At 42.6% G+C, this 18,679-nt stretch overlaps 1 protein-coding gene across 3 annotated transcripts; it reads right to left on the reverse strand.

The window, feature by feature from the left end:
• Nucleotides 1-13,857: 13,857 nt before the first annotated feature.
• Nucleotides 13,858-18,376, reverse strand: LOC100843300 (cell division cycle 20.2, cofactor of APC complex). 3 transcript variants are annotated; one of them, XR_001408074.2, is made up of 7 exons: nucleotides 17,970-18,376; nucleotides 17,595-17,861; nucleotides 17,219-17,488; nucleotides 16,535-17,125; nucleotides 16,306-16,450; nucleotides 15,103-15,196; nucleotides 13,967-14,530 (listed from the first exon to the last, which is right to left on the reverse strand). XR_001408074.2 is itself a non-coding variant. In XM_014903333.2 (6 exons), exons 1-5 carry the CDS (start codon nucleotides 18,102-18,104, stop codon nucleotides 16,307-16,309), a joined length of 1,407 nt encoding a protein of 468 aa, XP_014758819.1. In that variant the 5' UTR covers nucleotides 18,105-18,376; the 3' UTR covers nucleotides 13,858-13,961; nucleotide 16,306. The 3 variants fall into 3 exon arrangements, 2 of the variants coding, with proteins under 2 accessions (XP_014758819.1, XP_010237786.1); XM_014903333.2 differs by lacking the exons at nucleotides 13,967-14,530; nucleotides 15,103-15,196 and adding an exon at nucleotides 13,858-13,961; XM_010239484.3 differs by lacking the exon at nucleotides 15,103-15,196.
• Between the last annotated feature and the right edge of the window lie 303 nt (nucleotides 18,377-18,679).

Below are 18,679 nucleotides of genomic sequence, written 5' to 3' on the forward strand. Positions count from 1 at the left end.
GTACCCCGGGTGACACTGATGTGACAGAAAAAATTATTGAAGAAGATATACCCATATGTTCTTTTTCATTCAAAAAATCATGCAACAATTAACTACATTTCGTAGGGCTAAATGAAAATCTTATGAGGGCTTTAAACCATGGATATATGTATACAAACTATTTTGTGATTTTACGGTTTTTGGCCTTCTATACTCTTGTACAGATCTTTTCTAGTAAATATCTGCAGTTGGTCGTTCACCTGCTATTTTCTGTCAAAAAAAATAGTTCCCTGCATTAATGCTCTTTAACTATTGGACTTCGGAAGTAGGAAGCTTAGAACCTCGGTTTGTTTGTCAAAAACGAATTTACATTTATTAGACAAAAGGATTACAAAATGTTACCTTTTAAATTATGAAACGGTGTGTTTCTCAAACCTCGATAAAAATGAGTATGTCAATCTATAGTTATCAATTTTTTATCTGCGCCAGAGGTGCATGTATGTATGCACAAAAGTTGTTCAACGTACATTAACTTGGAGGTTTGTGATACATTTTTGCTTCTATGCAAAAACCAAATGATCCCAATGGCGAAGAAAATGGTATGACCAAACTATACCTCTTTGAATACTTGATATTGCACGCACTAACATGCATGATATGTATTTCCTTGTATGTTCGTGTATATTGTATTAAAACTTCAACTCTATACATGTGAAATCAATGATCGGATCGTTTTGTTTCATCGGAGTATCGAAGTAGTGTTTTCATTATTCTAGACCATTATTCTGATTCACCCAATATTTATTGAACTAGTTCAAATAAACCATGCATTTGTATTGGCATGTGTTTCACACATTTTTGTTTGAGATGAATATGTGTGTACTGCATTTTTTAATTTTATATAGTATCCTGCAGTGTCGTGTGTTTTAAACATTTGTTTCATCGTATATCTGAAGTTTTAACACTTCATCATCTGTATTGGCTTGGGCTTTAAACATTGTTGTTCGAGCTTCATATGAGTACACTGTATTTATTTATTTTATATAGCATCCCGCAGTGTCATGTGTTTTAAACATTTGTGTCATCGTATAGCTGAAGTCTTAACACTTCACCATCTGTACTGACATATGTTTTACACATTTTTGTTGAAGCTAAATATGTGTACACTTCATTTATTTTATTTTATGCAACATCCCGGAGTGTCATGTGTTTTAAACATTTGTTTCGGAGTATATCTGAATTGTGAACACTTCTCCATCTGTGTTGGCGTGTATGTTACAAATTTTCTTCGAGCTTAATATGTGTACAATGCATTCTTTTATTTTTTATAGTACTGCAGTGTCATATCTTTAAATATTTGTTTCAGGATATATCTAAAGTTTCAACACTTCTCCATCGCATTTGTGTCAATATTTTTGTTCGACCTTAAATATGTGTACATTGTTGATGCAAATTTAACATGTTGTTCCGTCGCAGAATATTTGTCATTGGGTCTATAGAAAATTTCACTCCAAACCCGACATCCATAAGTTTCTAAGCGTGAAAGGGACGACTCAGATGTTCAAAGGGAAAAAATTATTGAAGAAGATATACCCGCATGTTCGTTTTCATTCAAAAAATCATGCAACAATTAACTGCATTTCGTAGGGCTAAATGAAAATCTTATGAGGGATTTAAACCATGGATATATGTATACAAATTATTTTGTGATTTTTCGGTTTTTGGCCTTCTATGCTCTAGTACAGATCTTTTGTAGTAAATATCTGCAGTTGGTCTTTCACCTGCTATTTTCTGTCAAAAAAAATAGTTCCCTGCATTGATGCTCTTTAACTATTGGACTTCGGAAGTAGGAAGCTTAGAACCTCGGTTTGTTTGTCAAAAACAAATCTACATGTATTAGACAAAAGGATTAGAAAATGTTACCTTTTAAATTATAAAACGGTGTGTTTCTCAAACCTCGATAAAAATGAGTATGTCAGTTTGTAGTTATCAATTTTTTATCTGCGCCAGAGGTGCATGTATGTATGCACAAAAGTTGTTCAACGTACATTAACTTGGAGGTTTGTGTTATATTTTTGCTTCTTTGCAGAAAACAAAGGATCCCAATGGCGAAGAAAATGGTATGATCCAACTATTACCTCTTTGAATACTTGATATTGCACACACTAACATGCATGATATGTAATTCATTGTACGTTCGTGTATACTCTATTAAAAGATTCAACTCTATACATGTAAAATCAATGATCGGATCGTTTTGTTTCATCAGAGTATCAACGTAATGTTTTCATTATTCTGATTCACCCAATATTTATTGAACAAGTGCAAATAAACCATGCAAGAAGTGGAAGGAAGGCTGCAAAACCAGTACAAGGGATTTCGCAAATTTATAATTCCATCATGTCGGACAAGCTGCCACCAGCTGGTTTCATATAGCTTTGGAGAAGATGCCGATTTTCAGTAGAGGAATAAAGGCAGTTACCCTAGCTCTAAACTGCAACTTGTCCTGCTGCAATGTCTCCTGATGTTTTTTTGCTTACATGCTAATGTGTAAGTTTTTCTCTGCCTGAAACTGGATGGCATGTCTTCGTGACATCAATAATATTTGATATAATTTGTTATAATTAATTTCTTGATCTTTCCTTGCTAAGATTATTTTAGGATCCAACAACGGTTTCATATTTTAATTAGCACATGCCTCATGCTTAAGATTGGTTGAAGTGATCGATGCTTCGGGCTAACTGCAGTTTTTCAGAACTGCTCCACCTGTGCTGGCATATGTTTTACACATTTCGTTCAAGCTGAATATGTGTACACCGCATTGTTTTTTAATATACAACATCCCGTAGTGTCATGTGTTTTAAACATTTTTTCATCGTATTCCTTAAATTTTAAGTCTTCTTCATTTGTACTGCTGTGTGTTTTAAACATTTTTGTTCAAGCTGAATATATTTGCATAATATACTCTTTTATATAGTATGTTGTAGTCTGATGTGTTTACACATTCGTTTCATCATATATATGAAGATGTAACACTTCTCCATTTGTATTGGCATGTGTTCTACACATTTTTGTTTGAGATGAATATGTGTGCACTGCATTTGTTTAATTTTGTATAGTATCCTGCAGTGTCGTGTGTTTTAAACATTTGTTTCATCGTATATTTGATGTTTTAACACTTCATCATCTGCATTAGCATGTGTATTAAACATTTTTGTTCGAGCTTCATATGAGTACACTGTATTTATTGATTTTATATAGCATGCCGCAATGCCGTCTGTTTTAAACATTTGTTTCGTCGTATAGCCGAAGTCTTAACACTTCTCCATTTGTCCTGGCATGTATTTTACAAAAAAAAAATCGAGCTTAATATGTGTACACTGCGTTTAGTTTATTTTATGTAGTATCCTGCAGTGTCATGTCTTTCAAGTTACAACTTCTCCATCTGTACTGGCATTTGTGTTTAACATTTTTTTCGACCTCAAATATGTGTACATTGTATTTTTTTTATATACTTTACACATTTGTTTCGTAATATATTTGAAGTGGTGACACTTCTTGATGCGCCCCTTGGCGGCTGGGGGTGGCCCGATCTTTCGGTGAGATGGATAACTACGATTTGGGGCAGAAGTAGACGTTGACGACCCGACTACACCGGACACTAGACGGTGCACCTCAGCAATCGCTACACCAACTCCCTGTGGTCATTGACAGAACCGAAGGCGCCGTCAACCTGAACACGAAACTCCAATCCCTACTAGCAAACGAGAACAAGCAAGAATCGAGATAAGGCAATGTGAAATTGCAAATAAAGATGAAGTACAATAGTCTGAAGGAGACAAGTAACAAGGTAGGGTTCCGATAGTGGTTCTTCCAGTAGGTCTAGCCGACACTAGTGGTGAAGCCTGAAGTTGCAGCCATGGCTAACTTATCTAAACAAAACCCGACCAGCCAAAGGGGGTGGTGGCTGCACTTATATAGAGGGTGGAAGGTGAAAGAGAGCTAGGGTTTCAGATTCTAAGATGGGTTGAGCTGTTACATGGCCTTGGGCCTATTAGAAGTGCAAGTGGCAGCCTAAGCATCACTTCTCTTCTCACGACTTTAAGTGGCTGCAGCTTCTCATATTCTCTTGGTAGTTGCTGCACCGTTTTCTTTCGCACGCGTGCCGTCATCCTCGAAGTTCGACTCGCTCCCATTCCTTGTGTTACGGCTCGGTCCTTCATTCCTAATCAACATAAGAGCATCTGATTTAGGCAGCATCATATTCTCATTTAGATTGCCCATAGTACAAAGAAACGAAAGTATCTGATAATTGAGTTGGTGCGCACGTGCACGAGTAATCGGTACTTGTAATGCCGCGGTTGTATCTATGGGGTGGATGTCCTCATCATCCTCCCCTTCTTGAAATGGAGCCGTCCGCGACACCATCTCATCATCCTCACCCAGGTAGGGCTTCAAATCTGCAATGTTAAATGTGGGACTAACCCCACCATAATCTGCAGGCAGCTCAAGTTGATATGCATTATCATTTATTTTTGCTAGAACCTTGAAAGGACCAGCAGCACGTGGCAGTTTAGAACTACGCAAATCAGGAAACCGGTCCTTTCTTAAGTGTAAAACGACCTCTTTTCTCCCTCTATCACCAGTAAGTTTATACTTGTCATTCATGAGCTCAATGTTGGCTTTAGTGGTCACATGTAATTTTAGAATCATTTCAGCCCGTGCACTAGCATCAAGATTAATCTTTTCAGAAGTTGGAAGTGACAACAAATCAATGGGTGCACGAGGAATAAAACCATAGACAACTTCAAAAGGGCATAACTTAGTAGTAGAATGCAATGAACGATTGTAAGCAAATTCAACATGAGGCAAGCATTCTTCCCACAATTTTAAGTTTCTTTAAAACAGCCCTAAGCATGGTAGACAAAGTTCTATTAAAAACTTCAGTTTGTCCATCAGTTTGGGGATGACAAGTAGTGCTAAAAAATAATTTTGTCCCCGATTTTGCCCATAAACACCTTCAAAAGTGGCTCAAGAATTTGGTGTCCCGATCTGAAACTATAGTGTTGGGCACACCATGCAAGCATACAACTTCACGAAAGAAAAGATCAGCAACATGTGTGGCATCATCACTCTTGTGCCAAGGAATAAAATGAGCCATCTTTGAAAATCTGTCCACGACAACAAATATGCTATCCCTCACCTTCTTAGTTCTAGGTAATCCCAACACAAAATCCATTGATATATCTTCCCAGGAAACATTAGGGACAGGGAGAGGCATATATAAACCATGAGGATTGAGTCGTGACTTAGCTTTTTGGCATGTGGTGCAGCGAGCAATGAATCTCTCAACATCGCTTCTCATCCGAGGCCAAAAGAAATGAGCAACGATCACATCCTCTGCCTTTTTCACTCTGAAGTGACCCATTAAACCTCCTCCATGCGACTGCTGTAACAACAAAAGATGAACGGAGCTATCTGGGGTGCATAACTTGTTAGCATGGAAAACAAATCCATCATCAACGATAAACTTGTTCCAAGTCTTGCCCTCTCTACAATGCTGCAAAACATCTTTAAAATCTGCATCTTGCACATATTGTTCTTTGATGGTCTCCAACCAAAGATTTTGAAGTCAAGTTGTGAAAGCATGATATAACGGTGTGATAAAGCATCAGCAATAACATTGTCCTTTTCCTTCTTGTGTTTGATTACATAGGGAAAAGACTCAATGAATTCAACCCATTTAGCATGCCTACGGTTCAGTTTTGCTCGGCTGCGAATATGCTTCAAAGCTTCATGATCTGAATGTATAACAAATTCTTTGGGCCATAAATAATGTTTCCATGTTTCTAGGGTTCGAACTAGAGCATATAATTCTTTGTCATAAGTAGAATAGTTCAATGCAGGCCCTCCTAATTTCGCACTAAAGTAAGCAACAGGTTTGCCCTCTTGTAATAACACACCTCCCAAACCAATTCCACCAGCATCACATTCAAGCTCAAAGGTTTTGTTAAAATTAGGAAGTTGGAGTAAAGGAGCATGTGTCAACTTATCTTTCAATATGCTGAACGCCACTTCTTGCATAGGTCCCCAAACAAAGGGAACATCCTTCTTTGTGAGCTCATTTAGAGAGGCAGCAATAGTGCTGAAATCCTTCGCGAAGCGCCGATAGAATCCAGCGAGGCCAAGAAAACTCCTCACTTGAGTGGCCGTCTTCGGCGGTGGCCAGCTTTGGATGGCTTCAACTTTGGCTTTGTCCACTTCAATTCCCTGCGGTGTCACAACATAGCCAAGAAAAGAAACTCGATCCGTGCAAAAGGTGCACCTGTCAAGGTTACCAAACAAGCGTGCAGTCCGTAAGGCATCAAAAACAGCGTGCAAGTGATTTAAATGATCCTCTAAAGACTTGCTGTAGATCAAAGTAAACTACCACAAAGCGTCCAATAAAAGACCGTAAAACCTCATTCATTAGTCGCATAAAGGAGCTGGGGGCATTCGTCAAACCAAAAGGCATAACTAGCCATTCATAAAGACCAAATTTAGTTTTAAAGGCAGTTTTCCATTCATCTCCAAGCTTCATACGGATCTGGTGGTAACCACTACGCAAATCAACATTAGAGAACATGGTAGAGCCGCTCAAATCATCAAGCATGTCATCCAATCGCGGAATTGGATGGCGGTAGCGAATGGTAATATTGTTGATAGCTCTACAATCCATCTTTCTTTGGTACCAAAAGAATAGGGACACCACATTGACTAAGAGACTCACGAATGTAACCTTTGTCGAGCAGCTCCTACACTTGACGTTGAATCTCCTTTGTCTCCTCGGGGTTGGTATTGTATGGCGCTCTATTGGGAAGTGCAGCCCCGGGAATCAAATCAATTTGGTGCTCTATCCCGCGGACCGGTGGTAATCCTGGTGGTGTCTCTTGTTTTTTTTGACCAAAAACAGTAGGAGAGGCTCCTACTGCTGTATATATTATATATAGAAAATATTTACATATTTACAAATGTACAAACAGGGGCATTCCCCTGTTAATCAGAAAAGGCCTATCAAACTAGTAAGAATAGGAGAAAGGGATTGAGGCACCCTACAGCCTAGTAAAGACAAGTCTGATTTGAACTTTTCTAACCAACCCTGAAAATCCTGGTGGTGTATCTTGTGGAAAGACATCCTCGAACTTCTGCAAAAGGTTAGCCAGGGGACAAATAGGAAGGCAGATCCTCAAGCGAAAAACAAAGCCTCTTTGCAAATAATGGCATAGCAAGTAGAGACACAAGTGTCAAGTTCAGAAATATCAGATTTGGTAGCAAGCAAACATGTACCCTTTAAACGAATCTCATTACCAAGTTTAGGTTCAGATTTGGGTGCACTTGTTTGCCCTGTAAATTCTTTAGAAACACTAGCTAAACACCCGTGTAATAAAGATCCACACAAAAGAGTTGCATAGCTTAGTAACATTATACTGACATGCATCATTAACCACTGAGATCGTAGAGCGGGCAGTAGTATTGTGGATTGATGCATTTCAGTTAAAAGACCTGACGTGGCAAAGCCTTGCGTTAAAATAGTACTTGGTGTAGTTATTGTGCTTAAATCATTTTTAGAGTTCTGTACCTTAGGAATCGTATGAAGAATATACAGAGCCCAAGAAAGGAAGATCAATGACTCATATAAATTACTTAATGGAAAATGTCCCGAAGAAAGCCAACGAGAAACTAGGAATCCTGTTATAGAGAAAAAAGTAGCTATCGTTCCTTTTTCTAACAAATCGCGTAGTCCCCCAAGTTCACGAACTAATAAGGCTCTCAAATGAATCGTAATCACAACAATGGATAAAATAAATTAAACTACTCACTCTTTCCCATAATAAGTGACGCAATATTACATGTATCTAGACTTTTTTTGGATATAGATACATTCATATTTGGACAAATTTGAGTCACTTAATATGAAACGGAGGGAGCAATTGTTATAGATAAATTAGACTAAAAACTGATATGATATATATAAGCAATGTTTGCGAGTAATGAGATCTCCAAATCTGGTGGCAAAGATCACTACCATCTCAGTTTATTGTTATAGATTTGCGTTAGAACAAAATGAAAAGTTTTTTACAATAGAAGGAGGTGACGGACCGCCGCCACCAATTGGCTCTTTTATAAGAGTAAAGAATCTGATTTTCACTTTTAGCTTTGGCCAGATTTTTAGCTCTACTAGCCCGAGAAAGATCATCCTTTAAAATTTGTTCAGGAGTCATTGGTTTGAGGCCAATCTTTTTTCCATTATGCACAAGAGAGTATTGGTTAGTTCTACCATCATGAATTGACTCTCTATCGTATTGCCAAGGTCTACCAAGTAACAAGGAACATGCTTGCATAGGTACAACATCACAATCAACAAAATCAGCATATGTACCAATTGCAAAATGTGCACGAACAATTCGGGTTACCTTGACCTTACCACTGTTATTGAACCATTGGACATAGTAGGGATAGGGGTGCGGCCTGGTTGTGAGAGCAAGCTTCTCAACCAAATCCAAACCAGCCAAGTTGTTGCAACTCTCTCCATTGATGATGATACGGACAACCCGCTCCTTGATAACGCCACGTGTTTGGAACAAGTTGTGGCGCTGATTTTGGTCAACCGGGCTGGGCTGCACACTTAACACACGTTGGGTGAGAAGGCTCTTGTATTGATCAGCACGCTTCATCTCCATTTTTGCTAATCGTAGCCCCCATCTTCATGAATAATCATCACACGTTTGGTAGGGCAATCCTTGCGGAAATGACCATAACCCTTGCATTGGTGGCATTGCACATCTCCTGTTCGTCCCGTGGAGCCTATAGATGATGTGCTCGGGGTTGGGGCAGCCGGCATGCTTTTAGTCATAGTTGGGGACGCCGTACTCAAACGTGGTTGCCAGGAGCTTGTTTTGTTGGAGGAGGTGGTTGCAGCAGCCGTGCGAGTAGGAGGGGCTGAAGTGGTGCGTGGCGTCCACGAAGTAGTGCGACCTGCAGAAATGTTAGTCCTTGTCTTCGGTTGGCGGTCCTGCACTTCACGTTCAGCTTTGCAAGCAAGATGGAATAAACGGGTGATATTATTGTACTCCTTATAATCAAGTATGGTTTGAATATCTCTGTTCAACCCACCTACAAATCTAGCCATCATGGCCTTATCATCTTCAATGATAACACAACGGATCATTTCTATTTGCAGCTCTTGATAATAATCTTCTACAGATTTAGAGCCTTGATTTAAACGTTGCAGCTTGCCTGGCATTTCTCGTTGATAGAAAGGAGGTACAAATCGAGCTCTCATGGCACGTTTTAATGTATCCCAAGTGGTGGGAATATTATTAGCATGCAACCTACAATGTTCACTCCACCACGTTGAAGCAAAACCACTAAACTCACAAACAGCGGTTCTAACTTTTCTATCTTCAGGAAAGTCATGGCAAGTGAACCGTTGTTCTACCTCTAGTTCCCAAGTAAGGTAAGCATCAGGGTCATAGCGACCCTCGAATGGCAGCATAGAAAACTTAACCTTAGGGACATCAAAGTCATCACGTACCTCCTGACATGGACCCATATCACGTTGGTTATGACGCAGCCAACGATGTGGGCGGTCGTTGTTGCGGTTGGCGTCACGTGGGTCCTCTGAATCAGCAGCATAATCAGAATCGTCGGAGGCTGCCATGTTCTCACCATGTCCTGCGGGAACTCCAGTGCTGGATGCAGCGCCTTGTTGTCCAGTTTCATTCCGAAGGGCGCGAGGGCGACCAGCTGGAGGTGGTTGTCGTTGTTGCCGAGGTGGGGGCTGCCGATATGTTTCATCCATGCGAGCGAGGAGAGTATCAAACTTGGTATTCATCTCTCACATGTTCGCATCCAATCCGTCCAACCGACCATCTAGGCGCGTGACGATGGCAGCATGGGTCTTCTCCATGTCTGTAACATGGGTGGACAACCACTTGACATCATCATGCACCTTGCGTGAGCAAGGGGTGAGGTCGTCGCTGTTGTTCTCTCCAGGACCTGCCATGGTTAGTGCAAACAAGGGAAACAAAGCACAAATACAAAGCTCCTATGCACTAGTAGGATGTGGGGAAAGGCTCTCAACACTCATGCCGTTTCACAATTCTTACAAGTTCTTACCATGCAGCAGGGGCGACTTAGCAGCCAACGGTGTCTCACCACAAAGAAGATTGGATAAGCGATTGCCAGGAGACGCGAAACTCTGCACAAAGTCATTCAAAGTGGAGCTTGGGTGGCTGATATTAGTAGCAAGGATAAGCAATGAACAAATAGCAATACAAAGTTGATAATATGCTCACAAATGCTAGTCTTAGCTGCTAGACTTTGAGTAGTACAAGTAGGATAAGAACCTAAGCCCAGATGCTGAAGTGAAAGGCCGAAAACACGAGCACAAGAACTCAAATTAGAAGATTTTCCCGAAATGTCCAATAGGGTATTTTTGGGTTTTGACCCTCTTCCGGAGCTCCGATTGAGCTGAAATTTTAACAGCAGCTTCCTGATATGGTCCTTGATCTTACAGAAGTTTTTCAAATTTTTCTGTGCACTTTCAATTTTCGAGCCCAAAAGCAATTTTGACCAGATTTGCCCCTGGTTTTGGGCCGATTTTGTTTTTGATAAAGGGGAACCAAGCTCAGATCTCTTATATTTGCTTCTTTAACACAGGGAAACAACTTTGTCACTCGCAAATTTGGGTAGAAAGAGCAAGGCTACAAAGCCCAAAAGCAGCTCTCTCTCTCCTCTGTCTCTCTAGTCTTTGACTTTCTCAAATCCACGGTGGCTAGGATTGATGGGGGTGATTTGGCGGTGTTGGATGAGTGATTTGGCAGCAGTGGATGGGGAAAACGTGGGTCGTAGCAGATCGGGTGAAGTGGTGGACTGTGGTGGCAGCAAGAACTCCAAGACTCTCTCTCTCTAGTCTTTGACTTTCTCAGATCCACGGTGGTTGGGATTGATGGGGGTGATTTGGTGGTGTTGGATGAGTGATTTGGCAACGGTGGATGGGAAAAACGTGTGTGGTAGTAGATCGGGTGAAGTGGTGGGGTGTGGTGGCATCAAGAACTCCAAGAACACGAAGAACAGGGGAAACAAAAGGGGTACGATCTAGTAAAAAACAAATCCAACTCGAACCAACCTAGTCCAACTTGACACGAAGAGCAGCAACAAATCAACAAAGCAATAGCTAAATCGAACATGCACGGCTCAGATCTGGTGCTAGGACAAGGTAGCTGACCAACGATATTTTTGTGGGGCTTTTTCTGGACTGTAGGTAGAAGAAGAACAGTAAAACTAAGGGATAACTGAAATTTCTCACCGAGCAACTTGAGCTCTGATACCACTTGATGCGCCCCTTGGCGGCTGGGGGTGGCCCGATCTTTCGTTGAGATGGATAACTATGATTTGGGGCAGAAGTAGACGTTGATAGAACCGAAGGCACCGTCAACCTGAACACGAAGTTCCAATCCCTGCTAGCAATCGAGAACAAGCAAGAATCGAGATAAGGCAATCTGAATTTGCAAATAAAGATGAAGTACAAAAGTCTCAAGGAGACGAGTAACAAGGTGGGGTTCCGATAGCGGTTCTTCCAGTAGGTCTAGCCGACACTAGTGGTGAAGTCTGAAGTTGCAGCAATGGCTAACTTATCTAAACAAAACCCGACCAGCCAAAGGGGGTGGTGGGAGGTGAAAGAGAGCTAGGGTTTCAGATTCTAAGATGGGCTGGGCTGTTACATGGCCTTGGGCCCATTAGAACTGCAAGTGGGCAGCCCAAGCATCTCTTCTCTTCCCACGACTTTAAGTGGCTGCAGCTTCTCGTATTCTCGTGGTAGTTGCTGCACCGTTTCCTTTCGCATGCGTGCCGTCATCCTCGAAGTTCAACTCACTCCCATTCCTTGTGTCACGGCTCGGTCCTTCATTCCTAATCAACATAAGAGCATCTGATTTACGCAGCATCATATTCTCATTTAGATTGCCCATAGTAGAAAGAAACGAAAGTACCTGATAATTGAGTTGGCGCGCACGCGCATGAGTAATCGGTCCTTGTAATGCCGCGGTTGTATCTGTGGGGTGGATGTCCTCATCACTTCTCCATTCGTAAACTTTTCTTTGAGGGTGCACCAAAGCAAACCTCATGCAAAATACCTTTATTATTGAGCATGTACTCTATTTGTAAATGTGACTTGTTGATGCAAACTTAACATGATATTCTGTTGCAGAATTATTGTCGTCGGGACTATAGCAAAATTTCACTCCAAACCTGACGTCCATAAGTTTTTAAGGGTGAAAGGGATGACTGAGATGTTCAAGGGGAAAAATTATTGAAGAAGATATAGCCGCATGTTCGTTTTTATTCACAAAATCATGCAACAATTACCTGCATTTCGTAGGGCTAAAAGAAAGTCTTATATATAAAAAAATTATTTTGTGATGATTTTTCTGTTTTTGGCCTTTTATGCTCTTGTACATATCTTTTGAAGTAAATATCCGCAGTTGGTCTTTCACCTTCTATTTTCTGTCAAAAATAGTAGTTGCATGCCTTGATGCTCTTTAACTATTGGACTTCGGAAGTAGGGGAGCTTACAACCTCGGTTTGTTTGTCAAAAACAAATCTGCATGTATTAGACGAAAGGATTGGAAAATGTTACCTTTTAAATTATGAAAAGGTGTGTTTCTTGAACCTCGATAAAATCAAGTATGTCAGTCTGTAGTTATCTATTTTTTATCTGAGCCGGAGGTGCATGTATATGTACAAAAGTTGTTCAACCTACATTAAGTTGGAGGTTTGTGATATATTTTTGTTTCTATGCAGAAAACAAAAGATCCCAATGGTGAAGAAAATGGAATGACCCAACTATAACCACTTTGAATACTTGATATTGCACACAGTAACACGCATGATATGTATTTCATTGGATGTTTGTGTATACTCTATTAAAACTTCAACTCTATACATGTAGAATCAATAATCATATCGTTTTGTTTCATTGGAGTATCGAAGTAGTGTTTTCACTATTCTAGACAATTATTTTGATTCACCCGATATTTATTAAACAAGTGCAAGTAAACGATGCAAGAAGTGGAAGGAAGACCGCAAAGACCAGTATAAGAAGGCTTTGGCTAATTTATAATTCCATCATGTCGGACAAACTACCACCAGCTTGTTTCATATAGCTTTGGAGAAGATGCTGATTTTCAACAGAGGAACAACGGCAGTTAGCCTAGCTCTAAACTGCAACTTGTCCTGCTGCAATGTGTCCTGATGGTTTTTTGCTTACATGTTATTGTGTAAGTTTTTCTTAACCTTAAACTAGATGGCATGTCTTCGTGACTTCAATAATATTTGATACAGTTTGTTATAATTAACTTCTTGATCTTTGCTTGCTAAGATCATTTTAGGATCGAGCAATGGTTTCATATTTTACACGTCCTTGGCAGATCGTAGGAAATAAAGTCACACAAAGAAACGAACAACATTGATATACCGCCAATTACAAGACGGTCATTAACTGTATTTTATTTGGCTTCAATTAGACCACGTAATAGCTTTAGTTGGCTTATTTTTGTTTCAACTTTGAGTGATCCTTGATTTGTGTACTAAGATGATATAATTTTGCAATAAAATTGGCCGTGTTCGATGCAGAGGCCGGGGAGAACCCCTTTTCGAAAAGAAAAAAAGCATTAACCTGGCAGGTTGTCCCAAGCAAGTACTCTGCACAAAATATGAACGCAGACACTGACAATGAAAGAACCGTCAAGGTAAGCACACAAAAAACGTCACGGTTGCTACTTGTACTTATCAAAAATACTGTGGCATCCGGGAATACCATGCAAAGTCATCAGCAAATTATTATGTTATCTTCTAAATTTCTCTATTAACATGGACCAACTGCTCCGATTTTTCTCCATTGTTCCAGTAGCATAGAATCTACAGCCCATCTTGGACCCTACCTGTGTACAAGCAAAGTGAATACATGTAATCAGAAAGTCCCAAGCTTAGCAAGTATCACAGTATGCTGTTGCACTTAAAGTTGCCGAGTCACCATAAGCAACACTGTCAAGCCAATAGAAACAAGTTTTTTATGATCTTGCTAAAGCACTGGTCATCCAGTACCAACTCTTCTGGTATCACGTTTTGTTAGATTAGCATGTCCATGAATTCCAAGCTCCCTGAGCAGCTTCAGAGGTGGATCAAATGATCAACAGAGGTTGTGAGTGCAATGTCACCTCTCATGGCATCTAGCTCAGGACAAGTGGAAGCAACGTTTTCGGAATTCTTGGGGGCGCAGGTTTGCAAGTCTGTCGATCTCATCCCTCTTGAAGCCCCAGAGGCCAGAGCTATGATGATTCACCCGAGCGGCACGCAAGAGACCTATTGCCACCCAGGTAGAAACATTCAGAAGGGGCGAGATAGAGCCTGGTGATCTTCTTGCCAATGGATGGATGACTCCTGCAGCCACTCCCGCATCCAGAGCACCATTCCACACAGACAGCGTTATAGCCACTCGAAGATCAAGTTCCTAATACAAGATGAATAAAAGTGAGGGATGCTATTGGGAAATGCATGAGCATGTTATCTGCAACTTCTAGATGTAGAAGGATCACATCTGTCTATGCTAAATGTTGGTTTCTCTTAAGAACATGAGCCCTGGGAGCATATATGCATAAATTGCAGCTCCTGTTCATAGAATCGCACAGATCTACAAATTCATGAGCACGTTAGCTGTGTTGTTCATAAAGGTCACAGTGATGGCAGAGCATATGGTCTAGCGAAACAATAACCACTGCTGCATTTCTGAATCTACCACATTAATATAAAATTTGTAAAGATCTGCATTAACTGCTGTGTTAGTTGTGATTTTTCTGTATTAGTTGTGATTTTGCAACAGAAAACAGAAGAGAATGGGAGACCTGGCATTGCTCCAGGAACCCAATTCCCCTCTTGGTGCTCTCACCCGCCACCCTAACTATGTGCTGGTTAGTAGATTCAAACAGCTCAGAAATGCATATAAGTGAGTAAGGAAACGCGGTCCAAAATTAGATTCAGAAGCTGCATGGAGTGAACAGAAAAAACAAAGGTTGGGGGCAAAACCTCCTCAAGCTCGGCAGCCCTCTGCGAAGTCCATTTCGCCTTGCCAAGGGGCGCTGATGGAGGCAATAGAAAATGTGCTGCGGTTTACATCTCTCTGTGTGACAACAGAAACGTTCAAATGGCTGGCATCAAACTGATCCTTTGTTTGGTTTCAGGCCTCAATATATACACTACTTTACAGAAGAAATAACTGCCAAAATAGCCGGAATGAAGCAGATCTCCGAGGAAGCATGTACTAAGTAGGAACACATAAGTCTCTGTAATTTGGTTTGAGGCCTTGAATCTGAAAGCTAGGAAAGATTTTGGTCCAGTCCCGAACACCAGGATTGGAGCAGAGCACAAAGTGAAAGCAATCACAACCAACAAAGAGACAGAGCATTTGTTAACGAGGTTCGGCGAGGTGCCTACGTCCCCGGGAGCCGGCGGCTCCATCCGTATATTCTCTTATCCACAGTTTGTACATCATCAGTCTCAGGACGTTTAGCCCATCTACATATATTTTCTGTACACAGCAGAGAGCAGAGTAGTCCGTGGGATCATATCTCAGATTGTTCTCGTTGTCCACCTTATCGGATATAGTTGAAGCTGTTGAACTCAGAGCATCCTCAGCACATTGTGTATATTTGGTTCATATAGACAATGTCTAAAAAGATTCTTTCTCAACATCTTCTAATTTTCCATCAGCTTGTCTATATCTAGGTTGTGTATATTATCTCTCCTATGTCATAATACTCCTTCCTCCCATCGGCAGTGCCCCTGCCCTCCTCCACCCCCTTCCTCCCACGAGCAGCACAGCACCGGCACATCCTCCCATCGGCGGCCTCCCTCCCATCCTCCATCTCCCTCAAGCAGCCCCTTCTTCCTCACCGGCCAAGAGCAGCGGCAGCAGCACCCCTCCCCTCCTCCATCTCTCCCGTGGCGGCGCCCCCTCTCCTCCTCCATCTCCTAGGCAGCGGCGCCCCTGCCTCCCCCAACCCTGGGGCTGCGCTCCGGAATCAGCGGCACCCCCTCCCTCCTCGGACTCCCCCGTGGCAAGCGCGATGGATTTGGACGTCGTTGAGGTGAATTTGGACATCGTCTACTTGTACACGAGCATATACACAAGCTGGTGGAGAAGGTTTTTGGCCTCAGATTGTCTAAATAGCATATAGCCGGCCATATACACAAGCTGCTGAGGATCCTATGGTTGTTCTCGTTGTTCACCTTATCGGATATGGTTGAAGCTGTTGAACATCCCAGTGTGCGAAGCCTTGGCTGCAGGCTTAGCTACTTCAGGAGTGCCAAACACGTTCCAGAAGCGGAGGGTCTCATCTGCAGCAGCTGATGCTACCGTGCAACCATCAGGACTCTACAGTTTCACAACATGAGAACACCATCAGGCAATGAACAGAGTCGACAGTATCAGTAAAAAGATGGTGAGAAGAATTTTCACCTGAGCCATGAAAAGGACACGGGAGGTGTGGCCAGTGAGTTCAGCCATCTTGACCATCGAAGGGTACTTCCACAGAGTCAGTTGGTTCTGCGTGAATCCGTGTGAACTCAGCAGCTCCCTCTCATTCTTGTTCCAAAGAAGAGCACACACCTGTGATCCGGTATCAACAGAGTTCAGGCATGCACCGGTGTGTGTGTTCCAGAACTTGATGCACCGATCGCTACCGCCACCGCCAGTTGCCAGCAAGTTGCTCTGGAATGGGCACCATGCGAGCGCCTTCACAGCAGCCGTGTGGTCTTCGAGCCTGTGCAGCCACTGGTTGCGGCCTGCAGATGGCATGGACGACGCCATAGGCACATCCCAAATGTGCAGAAGGTTGTCGTTGCCCCCGCTCGCCAGTTGCTGCCCTGACCCAGACCACTTGAGCCCACACACCTCCTGGCTGTGCCCCTGGTATGTCTGCACGGCATGGTCCCTGATCCTTACATCATTGTTCACGATCCTACCGTCCATGCCGCCAGTCGTCAGGATGTTGTTGTTCCATGCCAGTGAACCAACTCTTGACTCATGCACACCCTTCAGAGTTCTCAACTGTATAGAAAGAAGAAAGTAATTTAGCATTCTGATCAAGCTCGATAGGGGTTAGGACACAAACAATTTTCGATGCCCGGACAGTACACTAACCAGTCGACTGGAGCTGGTGTCCCAGAGCTGGATGTCAGACGAGTTAAGCCCAATGGCAAGATGCCGGCCATCAGGGGCCCAGCTGACGCTGGTGATGGGTCCCTTGTCCTCGTCGACTGTCACAAGCTCAGATGTGGATCCACTCGAGGCCTCCCACAGGTACATCGTGTCGCCCAGCGCAATGGACAGCACGTTGCTGCTCCCCCAGTCCATTAGGTTCAGGTAGTAGTCATCGACAAGGTCTGGTGCATCCAGAGTCCTCTCGGCAGACTGCACAGCACACAGTTAAGTCACATTAGCAACCACCACCAAATGCTACTACATCATGCTATCGGCATCAATGAGGAAGTAGAACCACAAAGCATGGGGCGCATACCTGGGGAATGTAGCGCCTCTGCTTGGCCGGCTTGGCCTGGTGAGAAGAAACCGTGTCAGCAGCCAAGATGTTCTCAGGCTCCGGCGGCTTGTTCCTGAAGGCGAGGATCCGCGTCCTGTTATTGAGCAGCTTCTCGGTGAGAAGCTTCCTGTAGGCCTCCTTGGATGGGGACGAGGCCATGTTCTCCTTGTCCTTCTTGGGCTCCGTGAGCAGGTAGTGCGCCATGTCCATGTCCATCGCTGACCTGTTCGGGATGAACCTGTCTCCCTGCAAGCAGCAGAGAAAGAGGGGAAACACCAGTCAGGTATTCCATCGAACAGCCTGTGCACATACCTCTCATCTGCATGATTTAGCAGCTAAGAAGTAAGAACTCACGTAGCACTTGGCCGACGGGTCGCGCGAGGAGGTGCTCAGCGATGGCATGTAGGGGCGGGATCCGGCCTCCTGGAGGGGCGGCCGCTGCACGGCGCGGCTCTTCTCGGAAGAGATCGAGCGGTATCCTGCATCCATGGTTAGAAGAAACAGAGCAGAACAAAATAACAAGAAGAAAACTAACGGTAACAGGAAAGACGACGAAGAATTGAAACGCGTATTAAGATCGATCGAACAGAAATTAACGAGGATCTGGTCAAACACGAGGAACAGCGAGGGATCTAGAGAGTCTCGTCTCCCCCGGATCGGCGAGGGGAGGCGGCGGCGAGCAGGGGGGGAGAGAAGGAGAGAAAGACACAAATTGCTTTGTGACTTGTGAGCTTTAGGTTTCGATTGCGAGATGTATTTGTAGGGATGGCAGCCGTAAAGCTCGCAACGGCTAAATATTCCGAGGAAGAGAGGAGTACAGCCGTTGCAGGCAAAGTTCCAGGGTTGCTGCTGGTCTAGTGTTTGTTTCTGATTAAGGTAGGGTTTGGTTGATGAATAAGGTGAAAGAATGTAATTGTTCTATTTTAATTGGAGTGGAATGTAACGAAACTGTTCTATCTCTTTGTGTTTTAGTAACCAAACATTTAGAACCACCGTTTGCCTTGGAACCAAATGATTATTACCTTTTCAAGAAATGTGATGTCAGGCATATTAGAGATTTTTTT

Source organism: Brachypodium distachyon, chromosome 4 (genome assembly GCF_000005505.3).
Source record: "Brachypodium distachyon strain Bd21 chromosome 4, Brachypodium_distachyon_v3.0, whole genome shotgun sequence".
Classification (NCBI taxonomy): Eukaryota; Viridiplantae; Streptophyta; class Magnoliopsida; order Poales; family Poaceae; genus Brachypodium; species Brachypodium distachyon.